Below are 19,307 nucleotides of genomic sequence, written 5' to 3' on the forward strand. Positions count from 1 at the left end.
ATGTAGATCAATGGAACATGATAGAAAGCCCGGAAATAAACCCAGACACATATGGTCAATTCATCTACAACAAAGGAGGCAAGAATATACAGTGGAGAAAAGGCAGTCTCTTCGATAACTGGTGCTGGGAAAACTGGACAGCTACATGTGAAGGAATGAAATTAGAACAGTCTCTAACACCAAATATAAAAATAAACTCAAACTGGATTAAAGACCTAAATGTAAGACCGGATAATATAAAACACCTAGAAGAAAACATAAGCAGAACACTCTTTGCTATAAATTGCAGCAATATTTTTTTGGATCCGTCTCCTAGAGTAATGGAAACAAAGCAAAAATAAATGAGACCCAGTTAAACTTAAAAGCTTTTGCACAGCAAAGGAAATCCTAACCGAAATGAAAAGACAACCTACAGAGTGGGAGAAGATATTTGCAAACATTGTAACTGACAATTTCCAAACTATATAAACAACTTATACAGCTCAATATAAAAATAAACCCAATCAAAAAAAATGGGCAGAAGACCTACATAGACATTTCTCCAAAGAAGACATAAGGATGGCCAACAGGCACATGAAAAGATGCTCAACATTGCTACTTATTAGAGAAATGCAAATCAAAGTCAAATAGGTATCACTTCACACCAGTCAGAATGGCCATCATAAAAAGTCTACAAATAACAAATGCTGAAGAGGGTGTGGAGAAAAGGAAGCCCTCCTACACCATTGGTGGGAATGTAAACTGGTACAGCCACTATGGAGAACAGTATGGAGGTTCCTTAAAAAACTTATTATAGAACTACCATATGGCCCAGCAATCCCACTGCTGGGCATATATCTGAAGAAAACCATGGTTTGAAAGGATACTGCACCCCATTGTTCATTGCAGCACTGTTTTCAATAGCCAAGACATGGAAGCAACCTAAATGTCCATCAACAGAGGAATGGATAAAGAAGATGTGATACATATATACAGTGGAATACTAGCCATAAAAAAGACAAAATAATGCCATTTGTGGCAACATGGATGGACCTATCATATTAAGTGAAATAAGTCAGACAGAAATAAATATTATGATATCACTTATATGTGAATTTTAAAATGACACAGATGAAATTATTTCCAAAACAGAGACTCAGACTTAGAAAACAAATTTATTTATTTACCACAGGGGAAGGGGGAGGGATAAATTAGGAATTTGGGATTAACAGATACACACTACTACATATAAAATACACAACAGGGATCTACTGTATAGTACAGGGAACTATATTCAACATCTTGTAATAAACTATAATGGAAAATGATCTGAATATATATATATATATATATATATATATGAATCACTTTGATGTACACCTGAAACGTAAAGCAAGTATAGTTCAATAAATAAATAGATATTTAAACATATAGTTATTGTTTACCTCAGCAATTCCACTCTGAGTTATTTCCCAAGAGAAATGAAAATACATATCCCCATAAAGACTTGTACATGAATGTTCACAGCAGCTTTATCCACAATGATCCCAAGCTGGAAAAAAACAATTGTCCATCAACCTGCTGAATGTTTAAAGAAATTGTGGTATAGCCATGTAATGGAACATTAGCCATTATAAAAGCAATGAACTACTGAAATATGCAACAATAAGAATGAATTTCAAAAGCATAATTCTAAAGAAGCAAGACCAAGAAAGACTACATATAGTATCATTCCATTTATGTGACATTTTAGAAAAGGCAGAATTGTAGTGATTGAAAGGAGATCAGTCCCAGGGGAATGGCATGGGGTGGGTGGATTGACTGCAAAGATGTACAGTTTGGGGGTGATGGAAATGCATGATACCTTGATTGTGGTGAAAACTGCATAACTATATATATATATATATGTATTTGTCAAACTGAGTACTTACAATAGGTGAATGTATATGTAAATTATATGAATAAATCTGATTTTTTTTCTTAAATATACATTAGGTCTCTGCTGAATTTTTTATGCTTGGGAGTATAAGCCTCTGGTCTGTTAGGATTGTAGACAGTTACAGTGTGATAAGTGTGATGATGGTTAGTAGTAGAGGGTTTTTATGGGAAGGCACAGTAATTCAGACTTGGAGGGTATGGTAGGCTTTGTTCCTTGACCTAACAGTCATTTCCAGTTTTCTATTCTTCCCACTGTGGAAGCTAAGAGATAGATTTTTGCTTTTCTGGCTCCTTTAGCTAATGGTGCCCCTGTAACCCAGTTTTGTTCAAAGATGCCTAAGCTGAATGGCACCAGGGATTCTACTAAGGCTTTTGCATTCTAATAAAAGGAGAACTTGCTACACTGCCCTTTTTCTTTTTTTAATGAAGAAAGGGCTCTGCCTGATAGAAATGCACAAATAAAGAATGCTTCAAATAAAGAAGAAAAACAATCAGACAAAGGGGTTTTTTTGCACCTAAGTATAATATTTTTATTTAAGTATGATTGTTAGAATACTACATTTTCGCAGAATACTGGGAATAATTTCTACATTTTCCATGGCTACTGTATTCAGTCTGATGTTCTATTTCTGTTTAATCCTCCTTACTTTTAATTGGCCTAGATTCTGTGCCAAGAATATACAAGTCATTTCAGCCAGAATAAACTATCTCTGATGGAATCAGGGCTTGAAGGGTTAAAGCTCAGAAAAGAAATTATAGTTTATAATTATATATTTTTATATTTTTTATATAGTTATAATTATATTCCATAAGTGGAATCAGGCCTTAGTCTAGTAAAAGTTGGTCCTTCATAAATATTGTCAAATGAAGTAACTTCTTGTGTTCCCATTTCCTCTTCCAATATATCTTTATAGTCATATTTTTTTTCCTGTGCTTGCTCAAACCTGAAACCTAGAGAGGAATGACAAATATTTAGAAAGATGCAAGATATGACAGGATATAGACTTATTCAATATGCTACTGCATTCCAGGTAAGGTCTATTCCACATTCCTTCTCACCACTCTTAGAGCAGATATCTTTATATCCTATATAAACAATAAATGTCCAAAATTCTGAGATCATCCTACTTTTCACTACCATATTTTATTGTCCATCTTTACAAAAGGCTCTGTAGGATCTGGGTTTGGGGTTTGACCTACTACTAGCTAGCTCTGTAATTTTTTTTTTTTTTTTGCTAGCTCTGTAATTTGAAGCAAGTTATTTAACCTTTGTCTCAATGTCCTCATCTATAAAGGGGGTAGATGGGGATAATAATAGCACATGCCTCAGCATATTTTTGTGAGAACTAAGTGTGATGGTGCATGTAAAGAACTTGGCATTTAGTTAGTACTCCACAATTAACTATTAGCTAACAGTTCTTTATTCACAAACGAAGAGAAGCCATTTCTGTCCCTAGAGCTAAAGTTTCCAAATTCTGGATTTGATTTCCTCATGCTTCTTGAAGAAGTGGCACACATTCCCTCCTCTTTTCAATGCCAGCATCTTCAATATATCACCTTCTACTGCCTTCAGTTATGATGCAGATCTCCATTACTTAAAATAATTTTCACTTGCTCTTATGCTCCTTCCAATTACCATGCTGTATCTTTCCTTCTTTTCACAATAATCTCTTTTAGCTCAGTAATTTATATTATCTGCTTCCATTTTTGTACTTGTCATTCCTTTCAAGTACAAAATTCCTGCCATTGAGACTCTACTATGTTCTACACATTGGGAACTCAGTAGCAAACAAAACAAATAACTTCCTGCCCTCAAGTGACGACAGTTGCCTAAACCTGTTCTCCAGAAGGCCATCAACTGCATTAAACCCCTGAAGTGGAAACCACAGTGTGTTTGAGGACCAGGCTAGATGCCAGTGATGCCGGGTTGTGAGCCAGGGGGAGGGAGTGGGACATGATAAGGGTGGAAAGCTAGACCAGAGCCAGAGTGCCATGATAAAGTTAAGGTTTTATTCCAAGTGCAGTGGAAAACTATAAGAGGCATCACAGGTAGTCGTCGTTAAGAGTATGGGTTCTAGAGCTACCTAGTCTCAATTCAAATCCTGGTCCTCACAGTAACTGACCTTGAGCAAGTAACTTGGCATCTCTTTGCTTGTCTGTAAAATGTAGGTAATAGAACCTGTCTCGTTGGGTTGTTCTGAAGATCAAATGAATCAATTTTATAAAACACTCTAAAACAGCACTTCCACATGGTAATTGCTAAAGAAGAGTTTGTTAAATAAGTGTTTTGTTTTAATTATGCTGATTTAAATTTGTAGATCACTATCTGTTGTGTGGGGAATGGACTGGAGGAGTATAAGTTTGGAGACCATTGCAGAAGCCTGCAGAGGGATGATGGCAACTTGGACTGTGGTGGTGGCAATGAGTTGGAAATAAGTGGATAGGTTCAAGCTAATAATAGCTAACATTTATAGAGTACATACTATGTGCCAAGCACTATTCTATGCTCTTTACATATACTATTTCTTATTACCTCACAACAATATATGAGCTAGGTACTATTGTTATTTTCATTTTATAGATGAGGAAACTGACCAAGTAACTGGCCCAAGATCATACAGACAGTAAACAGTAGAGCCCAAAATCAAAACCAGGCAGTTATGAATCAGCACTCCATAATTATAACCTCTTTGTTTTACTGCCAATCACAGATGACAGTGGGACAGAACTCATACACTCAGATTATATGAAAACTATAATTAGGCTTTGGCTATGTTAGAATTATTGATACTTCTGGAATAGCATTTATTTTGCCAAGTGAAGTTTGCTCATTAAAAATTATTACTGAGGGCTTCCCTGGTGGTGCAGTGGTTGAGAGTCCGCCTGCCGATGCAGGGGACAAGGGTTCGTGCCCCGGTCCGGGAGGATCCCGCATGCCACGGAGCGGCTGGGCCCGTGACCCATGGCCGCTGGGCCTGCGCGTCCGGAGCCTGTGCTCCGCAACGGGAGAGGCCACAGCAGTGAGAGGCCCGCATACCGAAAAAAATTACTGAAACATGATATGCAACATTTTAAAAGCAGGATTCATTTTTTTAAAAAAAACATGTTATCCAACTCTAAATAAAATAGAAAATTTCCTTCTATTCCCAAATAACAATTTTATGTATAAAGGCAAAAATGACTTGGCAAATTTATTTATGTCTATATACTGTGCAGAGTGCTGAAGTGTTTGTTAGGTGCTTAGAAATGTGTGCATGTCTGGAAAGTATTGTTTTTGTTTATAAGAATTTCCCATTATTGCTAAAAAAAACACCTACTTTTGAAGTTAGCTGAAGAGTTGCTTGTAGCAATTTCCTTCCAGTTGGCAATGTACCTAAGCACATTACATAGACATTCATTAAATTAAATTGATTTATTAGTAAGTAATAAATTGATTCATTAGTACATACTTAGACTACTTCTAAAATTCTACTTTATCTATGAAATCTTAGATTAATGGTGACAAATTCACTAGTCCAAATGTTTAATTTCATTTTTTTTTTTTTTTTTCGGTACGCGGGCTTCTCAGTCTTGTGGCCTCTCCCGTTGCGGAGCACAGGCTCTGGACGCGCAGGCTCAGCGGCCATGGCTCACGGCACGTGGGTGGGATCTTCCCGGACCGGGGCACAAACCCGTGTCCCCTGCATCGCCAAGCCCAAATGTTTAATTTCTTGACTTTCCCACCTCCAAGTAGCTCTCATGCACCTAAGGCAACCCATAGGACAAGGAGTTGGAGGAGTTATGAAAATGGTGCCTACCATCTACCACGTTGGTGCCCTTTGGCTTCCCACCAGCACATGTCTCCTCATTTTATCCTGTTCCATTCCTGCTAGATCATATCCTCAACTGAGTGACAACTAAGATGTTAGTTAACTTCTAAATTAAAAGTACGAATGGAAAACTCTGAGAGGAAAAAAGTCATGGGAAAACTACAGCAACAAAACCTTCTCCTTGGTTCTGGATTGCCAGACCTACTGTCTCTGACGTATACATTTAAATCATTTGGTTTATGATCTTATTAGAGAAATGGTGCTGTCTTTGCTGTGTCCAGTAAACATGAGATCATATTCAAGCAGGGTACATGCAGTTGCCATTTCAGTTCCCTAAACAGAGACTGAAATAGGGAGACAGTTGTAGCCCGAGAAGAGGTAGATAGGGAAGGACAAGTATGATGAACTAAGAAGAAGAGAGAAAGCTCCGAGGCCCAGGTTTCCTGTGATTTATTGCATCACATTTTGGTCTCTGTATCCCCCTTTCCCAAGCCTCCTTTCTTACAACTGTACCCAAGAAATCAGGTAAGGAGTTGATCACAGCAGGTGCTAAAAGGAAGCTGGCTGAGAAAGGAAGAGGAGGATTAAAATTGTCATGTAATTCAGGAAACACTGATTTTCATTTGAATTATTTTACTTTTGTTAACTTTGTATTCCTGAATTTTTTTGTTATGAGAAGGTATATATTATGCAATGGTGTTTAATTGTAATAAAATACTGTGTCTGAGTCAGCTCGTTCTTGTTACTGCTACCTCTTGTTACTCCAAGAACTTTATTCTGTGGCCTTAAATGAGATAGTGCTGGGTGACTGTTAAATGAAAAGATGCAAGATAATAGCAGGTGGTTTAAACCCTTTCCAGGACCTCTTAGTTGACAGTTCAATCTGGCTTAACCTTAAATTTAGGCAGACTTTGTGCTTTCAGTGGTTGCTCAGGAGCACTATGAATAGTGGGTGTCAATAATTCTGCTTCCTTAGATTCATATACTGAAAGATTTTCATTCCATCTTCAAGTTACCAAGATAAAGGACCTTTGATCAATTGTATGCTAAACCCTGACAGTCTGGGGCAAAAACTTATGCCATATTTAAGGTTGATCACTGACCCTGCTTTACCTGAGATCAGGATATGAATTTATTCAATTGTTAAAAAAGAACTTCTCATCAGGAACATGACAGCAGTAGCCAATGAGAAATCAAAGCTTTACAAATAGAAGCAACAATCTTGATTATAGCCTTATCATGCTGTTTATATAATAGAGCTGATCTAAGAAATTTTTGAAATTTTTTTTTAGATACTAGCAAAGTAAAGTATATGTGGACTCTACCGTGGATCCCTCAGGAGTATAAATTTAATATCTTAATGGCCTGGGGAAAGTCCCTAGCCAGAGTGGCAACATAACTACCTGTCTTAGAAATCAAAGGGGCAGCTTCAGACATAGAAACTACCCACTGAGAGCTCTCACCAACAGGGTTAATAGAACATCAGGAAATTATTTAAGATACCCCAGCTGCTGATGACTTAATGGGTTATGTTAAATTTCACATGCAGTTTGAAAAATATGAAGATCCTAGAAGAGGAACATCCATCTCGCTAGAGAATACACCCCTGAAAATGCATCAGAATGAATGCCAGCAGTAGGCAGAGTAGCCACTATGTGGCATTGTAGGTGACTCAGTAACAGCAATGCAGGCATTGCTTTATGTTCTAAGCACCTACAGCAATGTATCTCTGGATACTACAGAATCTGCAACAGTACTCATCAGTGTCCTTGAGTCCAAGAGTGAAGTTGGCTCTATCCAATCCATTCTTCAAAATTATAATAATATTGTTCTCAACTGATATTGTTGCCCTGTGCATCTGAAGTTGTACATGGTTTCTTCCCAGGAGAGCACCCATCTGTCATAACAAGGGGCTAGCACAAAAGCCTTTGGGAAGAAACTGGTTTGTATCATTCAATATCAGTGTTAAACACATGTATGTCATTCTAATGGTCCAACTATCAAAAACTGTTTATAGATTTTGAAGGATACTCTCCAAGGAATTAGTGGCTACCAATTCTTCTGAAGGGAAAAATGACTTTGAAATTCTCATCAAATAAGGCATTATTATAAAGCCAGTTACAAATATCTAGACAACTACAAAGCTCTAAGAGGAAAGTAGACTGTGGAGACCATAAATACACTGGGAAGAAGGTGCTCTCCTAATGTCTGCTCTCAGCTAGGGGAAGGTCTTTGCAAATTCTTGTCTTGCCTGAGATAATCAGTAGGCTGTGGTCAGTAAGACTACTGAAATATTCCCAAATAATCATGCTGGATTCCATTTGAAATTTTTGTTGTCTAGAGATCAGTAGAAAAACTTGCTTTCTAATAATTCCAAGTGGGTGCCAAATTATGCTCAAGTCAGAGAACGAACTGATAGAGGTTGTACATAATTTGGAAACATGAGGTATCTGCATTTTTAATTTATTTTATTTTTATTTATTTATTTACATCTTTATTGGAGTACAATTGCTTTACAATGTGTTAGTTTCTGCTGTATAACAAAGTGAACCAGCTGTATGTATACATATATCCTCATATCCCCTCCCTCTTGCACCTCCCTCCCACTCTCCCTATCCCCCCCTCAGGTGGTCACAAAGCACCGAGGTGATCTCCCTGTGCTATGCAGCTGCTTCCCACTAGCTATCTATTTTACATTTGGTAGTGTATATGTGTCCATGCCACTCTCTCACTTCATCCCAGCTTACCCTTCCCCCTCCCTGTATCCTCAAGTCCATTCTCTACGTCTGCGTCTTTATTTCTGTCCTGCCCCTAGGTTCATCAGAACCATTTTTTTAGATTCCATATATATGTGTTAGCATGCAGTATTTTTTTTTCTCTTTCTGACTTACTTCGCTCTGTATGACAGACTCTAGGTCCATCCACCTCACTGCAAATAACTCAATTTTGTTTCTTTTTATGGCTAATATTCCATTGTATATATGTGCCACATCTTCTTTATCCATTCATTTGTCAATGGACACTTAGGTTGGTCCAGGTCCTGGCTATTGTAAATAGTGCTGCAATAAATATTGGGGTATATGTCTCTTTTTTGAATTACGGTTTTCTCAGTAGTGGGATTGATGGGTCATATGGTTGTTCTATTTTCAGTTTTTTAAGGAACCTCCATACTGTTCTCCATAGTGGCTGTATCAATTTACATTCCCACCAACAGTGCAAGAGGGTTCCCTTTTCTCCACACCCTCTCCAGCATTTATTGTTTGTAGATTTTTTGGTGATGGCCATTCTGACCAGTGTGAGATGATACCACACTGTGGTTTTGATTTGCATTTCTCTAATAATTAGTGATGTTGAGCATCCTTTCATGTGTTTGTTGGCAATCTGTATATCTTCGTTGGAGAAAAGTCTATTTAGGTCTCACCATATCAAAGCTAGATGTATTTATCCCACTACATATAGAGTATATGATACCAAAAAACCACTTCAAGTTTTCCTGGTTTATTCTGTTTTTATCCTTTTCTCCATGAAGGGAAGCCATTAGGAATCTTCTTCACCTACCAGAGAAGGGTGTTAAGGGATGATAGTGGGGAAAGTCTTGTGTAGACTGAGATGCTCATTTATTTCTTCCCTTTGAACTGAATTGTTTTATTCTTTTGTATTCCAGTAGTGATAGAGTATAGGATACTGGGTGTGGATTATTTTGTAATCTTTCACTGAAGCTAGCTGGCCCTTTGCTGAATTAGCCAACTGTATAAGGCAAAGGCAGAGCAGGATTTCAAAAGCTTTCCTGAGAGAATTCTCTATCCTGCCCTCATAAGCTCATTCAAAATGGACCTCCCCTACCTCTCTCTCCTTTCTTTACCATCTTAGGAAAGGAAAAAGTACAGCATTATGACTCCTTTCTTTGGATGTCATTTCTTGCATCATTATTACCATCTGTATGTATTCAGTGCCTCAGAAACCACAAATGTACTGTCTATAAGGAATCCCAATACTATGGTCTGGACAAGATATTGGGGTTATTGAGTCATAAAATCTTTTCACTATTTATTAAAAAAATATTTTAGCACATCTACTATGGGTGATTAGCTCTTTATTCCTTCTTATCTTTCTTTTTTATTTTTATTTTAATATATTCTTCCCATAATTATCTTTTTTTCTATTATTCTTGTTTTCTCATTTTCCTTTTTTCTTAGTCATTCTTTCCCTTTTTTCTTTGTTTCTCTTCTCTTTCCTTTTCTCATTGTTCTCTGCTTCCTCTGGCCTCTTTTTTCTGGTCTATTTTTCAATGGTGGTCAACCTAATTTTTCCTATTTCATGTTCTTATCTCCCTCTTCCAAATGTCTTCCTTTTTCTTATGTTTCTTTACTTACACCATCTTTGTGTTATTTTTCCTTCCTCTTCATCCATGCAGTATTCACATTCTTTATTGTAGCTGAGTAAATAGTGAATATTTTTAAAGCTTTATTGAGATATAATTCACATCCTATAAAATTTGCCCATTTAAAGTGTACAATTCAATGGCTTTTTAGTGTATTCACCGAGTTGTGCATCCATCACCACAATCAATTTTAGGACATTTCATTACTCCAAAAAGAAACTTCATACCCCTTGGCCATCACTTCCCAATCCCCACAAATCTCTAAGCCCTAGGCAACCACTAATCTACTTTCTGTCTCCATATAATTTGCCTATTCTGGACATTTCATATAAATGGAGCCATATAATATGTGGTCCTTTGTTATTGGCTTCTTTTACTAAGAAGGTTCATCAGTGTTGTAGCATGATCAGCATTTCTTTTTATTGCCAAATAATATTCCATTGTATGGATATATCACATTTTAATCATCAGCTGATGAATAGATTGTTTCTAACTCTTTGTTATTATGAGTAATGATATTATGAATATTCATGTACAAGTTTTTATGGACATGTGTTTTCATTTCTCTTGTGGAAATGCTGGCTTGTATGGCAACTCTATGTTTAACCATTTGAGGAACTGCTGGATTGTTTTCCAAAATGGCTATACCATTGTACATTCCCACTAGCAGTCATCCTTGCCAACACTGGTACTATATGTCTTTTTAATTATAGCTATCTTTGTGGGTATGAAATAGGATCTTATTGTGGTTTTGATTTGCATTGCCCTGATGGCTATATGAAGTATTTTTAAATTTCCATCACACAAAATAGCCTAAAAATGTTTTTCAAGGGCCGAAGTATGTCACTGAAAAATTATAATATTTTAATGTCCCACACAGGAAGATTGGTGAATACAGGCTGAGGAAATTCTTTATATTATTAATTTCATGTTCTTAGCCTTGTTTCTATACCCCAAAGTAAGAAGTAAAGCAGACTTAGACTAAGGCATAAGAATAAAGTCTGTTAATAAAGAACACCCAAATATATTTTTCTTTTTTCTACTTTTAGATCATCCCTTTTTTATCTTTCTCCCTCATTTCCTCTTATTTTCTTTCTAGACAGATAATAAATATTCAAGTTGTTTTTTTGAAGATTCAACATGGGAGTAGGAAATATTAGAAAGAAAAATATCTGATGTCTGCCCTTGCTCCCCAAGAATAGCAACATGTACTTACTCATCAAAGTTGAGTGTGTTTGTCCAGTTCAGCACTTCATCCACTTCCCATTCCATCACAGAATCTATTCCACCATCTTCGATAGCTCTTATTAGCCCTTTTGTTGCTGTGTGAATTAAACCTAGAGTTTCATGATTTGTTGACTTACCCTCCAGGTTTCCTGTGTAGTACCTACACAGAGGAAAGGAAGGGAGATATAAATCCTTTGAAATATGTGACTGCTAGTGGATGCAGTTAATCTATATTATTGCTGTGAAACTATTTACAAAGTAAACCAAGTTTTCATCCAATTTAATTCAAATACTGCTAAGCCAAGTTGTATGTGATGGCATCATCTGGAAAAAACAAAAGAACTTAATCAGCCACACTAACCAGAGAAGCCTCATTTCAAAATCACCTCTCAGTAAGTTGTACTGTTGTGATACAAAGAAAAGCTAAGTATTAAATCACTGAATCATAGAATTATAGAGTCAAAGGATCTTGGAGATAACTACCCAAATTGTTTCATAGGTGATGCAATAAATCCTGGAAGAGTAACCTTTACAAAGTCATGTGGCTAATGGCAGATAGGATGCAAGAAGGGAAGGGGAAAAAGGAACGAGAGTAAGAGGTAAAAAGAAGAGTTATATTAACATCTTCTTTTGTGTCAGGTACTTTTTATACATAATTTTTAATTCTCTTTAAAAAGATAGCTTTTTAGTTTTTTTGTCACAGTTATTTTTATTCCCATTTTATGAATGAGAAAATTGAGACTTGGAAAAGTTAAGAAATTGTTCAAGATCATGTAAGTAGTAAACATGTATATATCAGAGCCAGTATTCAAATCTGACTCCAAGTCCAGACTCCTTTGGCACACTGTTCTATCTTATATTAGTCTGAGCACATAAATGAATGCACCCACCGAACATGAGCTAAGTAGAGAGAAGTTAGTACCAGGAATATTAAAATATACTGGGGTTTTTGGTTTGTTTGTTTGTTTTCCATTTTAAGGTCTACATTGGTATTCCTTTCTAAAGGTTAACCTATTCTGAAATTTTGTATTAATTTATTAATTTGACACTCATTTATTGGAAGTGGCTTAGAGGTGGTGTAGAACAAGGACTGGTATCAAACTACCTGGCTTTGAACCTTGCTTCTATAATTTACTAGCTATATAATCTTTGCCAAATAAGCTAGCCTTTCTGGGCATGTGTCCTCTTCCTTCAAATGGTGATCATAATACTACCACCTCTGCCTATGTTATCTTCTAGGAGTTTTATGGTTTTAGATCTTTCATTTAGGTCTTCAATCCATTTTGAGTTCATTTTTGTGTATGGCGTGAGGAAATGTTCTAATCTCATTCTTTTACTTGGAGCTGTCCAGTTTTCCCAGCACCACTTATTGAAAAGACTGTCTTTTCTCCATTGTACATTCTTGTCTCCTTTGTTGTGGGTTAATTGACTGTAAGTGTGTGGGTTTATTTCTGGGCACTCTATTCTGTTCCATCCATCTATGTGTCTGTTTTTGTGCTAGTACCATACTGTTTTGATTACTGTAGATTTGTAGTATAGTTTGAAGTCTGGGAGAGTGATACCTCCAGCTCTGTTCTTCTTTCTCAAGATTGCTTTGGCAGTTAGGGTTCTTTTGTGGTTCCATATAAATTTAGGATTATTTGTCCTAGTTCTGGGGAAAATGTCCTGGGTATTTTGATAGAGATTGCATTAGATCTGTAGATTGCTTTGGGTAGTATGGTCATTTTAACAATACTAATTCTTCCAATCCAAGAACATGGTATATATTTCCATTTTTTTGTATCATTTTCAAATTCCTTCATCAGTGTTTTACAGTTTTTAGAGTATAGGTCTTCACCTCCTTGGTTAAGTTTATCTCTAGGTATTTTTTTCTTTTTGATGCAATTTTACATAAGTTATAGCAGGTGTTTTGGATATGTCTCCTAAGGTAAAATAAATAAAGTCAAAAATAAACAAATGGGAGCTTCCCTGGTGGCACACTGGTTGAGAGTCTGCCTGCCGATACAGGGGACATGGACTCGCGCCCCAGACTGGGAGGATCCCACATACCATGGAGTGGCTGGGCCCGTGAGCCATGGCCACTGAGCCTGCATGTCCAGAGCCTGTGCTCTGCAACGGGAGAGGCCACAGCAGTGAGAGGCCCACGTAATGCAAAAAAAAAAAAAAATTAAAAAAATTAAAAATAAATAAACAAATGGGACTTAATTAAACTTAAAATCTTTCCACAGCAAAGGAAACTATCAACAAAATGAAAAGGCAACCTACTGAATGGGAGAAAATATTTGCAAATGATATGACGGATAAGGGATTAATATCCAAAATATATAAACAGCTCATACAACTCAATATCAAAAAAACAAACAATGCAATTTAAAAAAAGAACAGAAGATCTGAATAGACATTCTTCCAAAGAAGACATACAGGTGGCTAACACTAACAGGCACATGAAAAGATGCTCAACATCGCTAATCATTCAAGAAATACAAATCAAAACCATGATGAGATATCACCTCACACCTGTCAGAATGTCGATCAAAAAGTCTACAAATAACAAATTTTGGTGAGGATGTGGAGAAAAGGGAACACTTGTACAAATGTAAACTGATGCAGTCACTATGGAAAACAATATAGAGGTTCCTCAGAAAACTAAAAATAGAACTACGATATGATCCAGCAATTCCACTGCTGGGTATATATAATCCAAGTAAAATGAAAACTCTAATTTGAAAAGATACATGCATCCCAATGTTCATAGCAGGGTTATATACAATAGCCAAGATATGGAAGCAACTTAAGTGTCCAAAGTGAGAGAGTGGCATGGACATATATACATTACCAAACATAAAATAGATAGCTAGTGGGAAGCAGCCGCATAGCACAGGGAGATCAGCTCGGTGGTTTGTGACCACCTAGAGGGGTGGGATAGGGAGGGTGGGAGCGAGGGAGATGCAAGAGGGAAGAGATATGGGAACATATGTATATGTATAACTGATTCACTTTATTATAAAGCAGAAACTAACACACCATTGTAAAGCAATTATACTCCAATAAAGATGTTAAAAAAACCAAACAAACAAATGAATGGATAAAGAAGATGTGGCATATATATATATATACAATGCAATATTAGCCATAAAAAAGAATGAAATTCAACTGTTTGCAAAAAGATGAATGGACCTAGAGAGTATTATGCTAAGTGAAATAAGTCAGACAGAGAAAGACAAATACTCTATGTTATCACTTATATGTGGAATCTAAAAACTAAAACAAGTGAATGTATATAACAAAAGAGAAACAGACCCACAGATATAGAGAACAAACTAGCAGGTTACCAGTGAGGAGAGGGAAGGGGGAGGGGCAACGTAGGGGTAGGGGATTAAGAGAGACAAACTACTATGTATAAAATAGATAAGCAACAAGGATATATCGTACAGCACAGGAAAATATAGCCATTGTTTTATAATAACATTAAATGGAGTATAATCTTTAAAAATATTGAATCACTATGTTGTACACTTGAAACTAATATAATATTGTAAATCAATTATACTTCAAAAAAATCCACTACTTCCTCCTAGCTTTCTTGAGATGTTTAGAAGTGTAAATCCCTGTAAAGCATTTAGGACAAAGACTAGCACATAGTAAACATTCAATAAAAGAAGGCTTATATAATCCTGTGGCAAGAAATAGGACAGTGACAAGATATGTCCCTGCACTCATGAAGTTTCTGCTTTGTCAGACTTTAAATGGATATAATCCATGAGATTAAAAAAAAGGAACAGCATCCAGGTTTCCAGCTCTAATCTTAGGTGTTTGTATATTGGGGAAGGTAAAACACGGAGGAATTCATAAAAAATGCATTCACCCCCAGCCTTCCAGCATTTTTGATTTCTAAATGCATTTCTGTTGTGGCATGAGAATTAATTAATAAATCTGGGCCAATGGGTACCATCATTCGTTCATTCATTCATTTAAAACATGGGTGCCTGTTATGTTCAGGGAATAGAGAATATCTATTTTTGCTCTCATACTTTGCTGAAAGAGAACTATAAAACTTATTTCAATAATGTAATTCTGTTTTGAACTCTTTAAAAATTAGTCACTATTGAGTGGTCTATAATAGTCATAAAACAAGTTAGCAAGTACGAACAGAATTTCAAATACAATAGTGATCAGAAATAAAGATTGCTTTATAATACTCATAACTTGTTTTATAAGTAGAGTGGTATTTTAAAAAGAAAACAAATTCAATACAAAATTTGACTTTATAAATAATATTGCAATATATTCACTTTAAAATGTTCTCATATTTTTTCTAAACTAAAAAATTTAATGTTTAAATTTTTAAATTAAACTTTTTCTAAATATCATGACAGGGAGAGAAGTTTAAATGCAAAGACCTAGTAAGAACCAAGGTTGAAATTGGAAATGAGGTCAAGGAGAGCTAAGATCTGTAGGTACACAGGAAAGGAACAGATGTGAAAATCAGAATTCTTTTAGTAAGACAGAGGTTAAAAAAAATCAAGGTTTTGTTGATTTTGTTAACCGTTGATTCTCAGCAACAGTCAAATGGAAGGGTTTAAATGCCATCAATTACCAAAGCACACAAAGTAAAATTTCTCATTCATCCCCTGCAACCTTACAAAAAGGAAACGACACTCAGCCATAAGGATTAATGCATTCATTCATTCAGCAAGCAAGCAACATATATTCATTAAGCATCTACTGTGTCTGAGGCCCAGTGCTAATTAAGAAATAGAACAGAATCTCTGTTCTTTAGGCACTAAAAGTCCTAGTGGAGATGGCAGACAAATATACAGATAATTGCAAAAACATGACAATTGAGTATATAGAAGATCTATGGGGCACATCAAAAGGAAGTGCTTAACTATGTCTAGGTATGTCAGGGAAGGCTTCAGAAGGAGATATTTGAGCCAAGTATCAAAAGATGAAGATCTTGTTGCCATGTAGCTGGAGCCAGAAAAGAGCAACCTAAGGATAAAGAATATCATGTGGGATGTAGGTGATGGGGATTCCCTAACATGTTTCAGGTAAGGAAATGATTTAATTTATGTTTTAAAAAATCACCTCTGTCTTTATAGAGAGATGGAGAAGATATTAGAGACAAAGAGACCAATTAGGGCTTCCCTGGTGGCGCAGTGGTTGGGAGTCCGCCTGCCGATGTGGGGGACACGGGTTCGTGCCCCGGTCTGGGAGAGTCCCATGTGCCGCGGAGCGGCTGGGCCCGTGGGCCATGGCTGCTGGGCCTGCGCATCCGGAGCCTGTGCTCCGCGACGGGAGAGGCCACAGCAGTGAGAGGCCCGCGTATCGCAAAAAAAAAAAAAAAAAAAGAGACCAATTAGAAGGACTTGGCAGGTGAAGTAGAGTTGAGAATGATGAGGTGCTACAGTGGGGAGTGAGAGAAATGTCAGACTTGGGAGATCCTTTGGAAGCACAGTTAATAGAACCTAATGACAGATTACAGGTAAGAGCTTATGAAAGGTAAGAAGGCTAGGACAACATCTACATTTCTGGCTTGGATGACTAGATAAGCTGAGGCCAGGAGGAATACTGAAAGGAAACCACTTTTATGATGCGAAAGATAAGAAATTCAGTTTTGGACCTGTTGAGTTTGAGATGGAAATGGCCATATAATTAGAAATACAGAGCTCAGTTATGGATGAGGATTGTTTTGAGAATAAATAAACATAGGAAAGAGAGAAGAAATAAAAAAGATTATTATTCATGTGCATTGGCTTATTACTAGATGGCTCCCAGCTGGTGCTATACCTGAGCTTCAGCAAGTCTTACCACCATTCTGTCAAAGCCAGCTGTTTCTAGGTAACGATGAGTGTATTTTGTTGTTCTGAGCCCATTACCACAATTCCTTTGCTGTACATGGGTCTCCTGGTTGTAGATAATGTCGTATGTAATAAAATGATGATGGATAAGGCATTCTATAATGAATGGTATTGCCATCCCTGTAACCCTGGCCACTTTGGGCAATCACTGAGTAGTGGCGGAAAATGCTGACATCCACGGGATGGATCATCTTATCCATCTGACTACTGACAGCTTTTTGCCTTATCTAAGCCCTTTGGAGGACATTCACAAGGACGCCAATATATTTAGTGCCCATTCTGAGTATATCTCTCCCCAGACCTAATCACGTTTTCCAACTTATTTCCAAGTCCCCAATCAGCTGAGAAACTTTTAGCTACTGCCCACAGTCAATAAGATCCCAACCCCCCTTGTATATGAAGTGGAGCTTCCTCCAGTTGTGCTCACTGGGAGAATATCCTTTCACCATTTTCTGGGCCAATTGAGGGATTGTAATCTAGTGACTATCTGGTTTTGGATGTTGCCAGCATCCTGTGCAGATCCACAGTGAATTAGACCTAATATACTCTCCCTCTGTTAACATGTCACAAGTGACTCCTCATGAAGCCAGAAGTATGGAGATGAACAGGAGTCAATGTAGCATAAGTAGGTGTTGAAGAAGTCTGGGCCACCTGCTCATACAGCTTACCTTTGGGCTTCTGGACCTTCTCAGACCCATTCTCATATATATACATCTACTTTATACTGAAATGATGCTGTATACTCTGTTTTACGGTTCAATAGATTAGATAAAATCCAGGGCAGTTCATAATCACATAGCACTTGGTATCCTACTGACAAGCTTCCAGTCTCTACCAGGACCCAGTAGCAAGCCTGGAACAAATTTTCAAATAATTTTTGACAGAGACGGGCACTACCTTCCTCCTAAACCCTAGAGGTGTGTGCTATGATCTTCCTATTAGGGGTCTTTAGAAGCTCCATACAATTTTTCACTGTCTGCCAGAGACATTTCCAATACTGTTGGGACTGCTGGGCTATAAAGCCCAAGTGGTAGGGCAGCTTGACCACATTGTGAACCTGCTATCATGTTTTTTCTTACACCATGTCCCACTGGCACCTGCTAGCCTTATTAATTACCTAGTAAATGGGTTGGAGCAGCATGCTCAAATGTGGTATATTTTACCTCCCAAATCCAGAGAGTGTTGTGTGTCTTCAAGGTGCAAGGTACAGAATCTTGTCTCTCACTTTAGAAAGGATATCCCAAAATGTTTATAAGCTTCATCTATGTGGCAGACCCTTAACTTTTTGCCAAGTTTATCTCCCTCCTTCTAGTGTGTATTTGTCCTGTTAAATCATCTAGGGAGTTGTCATTTTCTACTCACCATGGTCAATCAGTATAAGGTCACCAGCGTAAAGGACAGGCATGATGTCTTATGGGAACTGAGATACCATGCCCCTGGGGACAAGAGCAAGAAAGCTGACATAGCTCTGAGAGCAATGTTATTTGTTATTTCCATGTAAATGCAAACTCTTCTCTTTTTGTTTACTGATCAGGATGGGAAAGAACACATTTGCCAGGTCAAAAGCAGCCTAACAAATGCTAGGGACAGTGTTGATTTGCTCCATTAAAGAAACCACATCTGGAGGAATCTTAGCTGCAATTTGTGTCACCACCTGACTTCTACCACTTCAAAGTTCCATTATTCCCAGTGAACTAAAGGAACCAATTCCATCACAATTTTCCCCACTGTCATCTTCAGTCTATAACCACCACAAATTCATCAAGAATTCTGCTGCTCCCCTAATTTCTTAATAACCTGTTGAAGAGGATATCCTCTGGGTCCCACTGCAGTTATAGCCAGTGGGTGGCTAAACATATTGCACGTAATAGGAACAAACATATGCATTCCCCAAGCCTTCAGAAATCCTTTTCTACAGTATACTAGAGAAGTTCAGGCATTTTGTAACTGTAGAGCTTTGGTTGAATTCAGGCTTTGATGAGCCAAACTAACAGACCAAACACCATTTCTGTTGTTGTTTTGGTTTGGTTTGGTTTTTTTTGGCTGCACTGTGCTGCTTGCAGGATCTTAGTTCCCTGACCAGGGATAGAACCCGTGCCCCCTGTGGTGGAA

General features: G+C 37.3%; 1 protein-coding gene across 1 annotated transcript in view; it reads right to left on the reverse strand.

Moving 5' to 3' along the window:
* Positions 1-695: 695 nt before the first annotated feature.
* C7H11orf65 (chromosome 7 C11orf65 homolog) overlaps positions 696-19,307 on the reverse strand; it is a 100,016-nt gene continuing 81,404 nt past the window's right edge. The window contains exons 6-8 of the mRNA XM_022561597.2: positions 11,324-11,494; positions 5,235-5,290; positions 696-2,868 (exon numbers count right to left, since the gene is read on the reverse strand). Coding sequence (XP_022417305.1) covers positions 2,717-2,868; positions 5,235-5,290; positions 11,324-11,494 — 379 coding nt within the window. The 3' untranslated portion in view covers positions 696-2,716. The remainder of the gene's footprint in view (positions 2,869-5,234; positions 5,291-11,323; positions 11,495-19,307) is intronic.

This window comes from Delphinapterus leucas, chromosome 7, assembly GCF_059928025.1.
Source record: "Delphinapterus leucas isolate spDelLeu-1000000601 "Yukka" chromosome 7, BTC_Dleu_Yukka2, whole genome shotgun sequence".
Taxonomy (NCBI): Eukaryota; Metazoa; Chordata; class Mammalia; order Artiodactyla; family Monodontidae; genus Delphinapterus; species Delphinapterus leucas.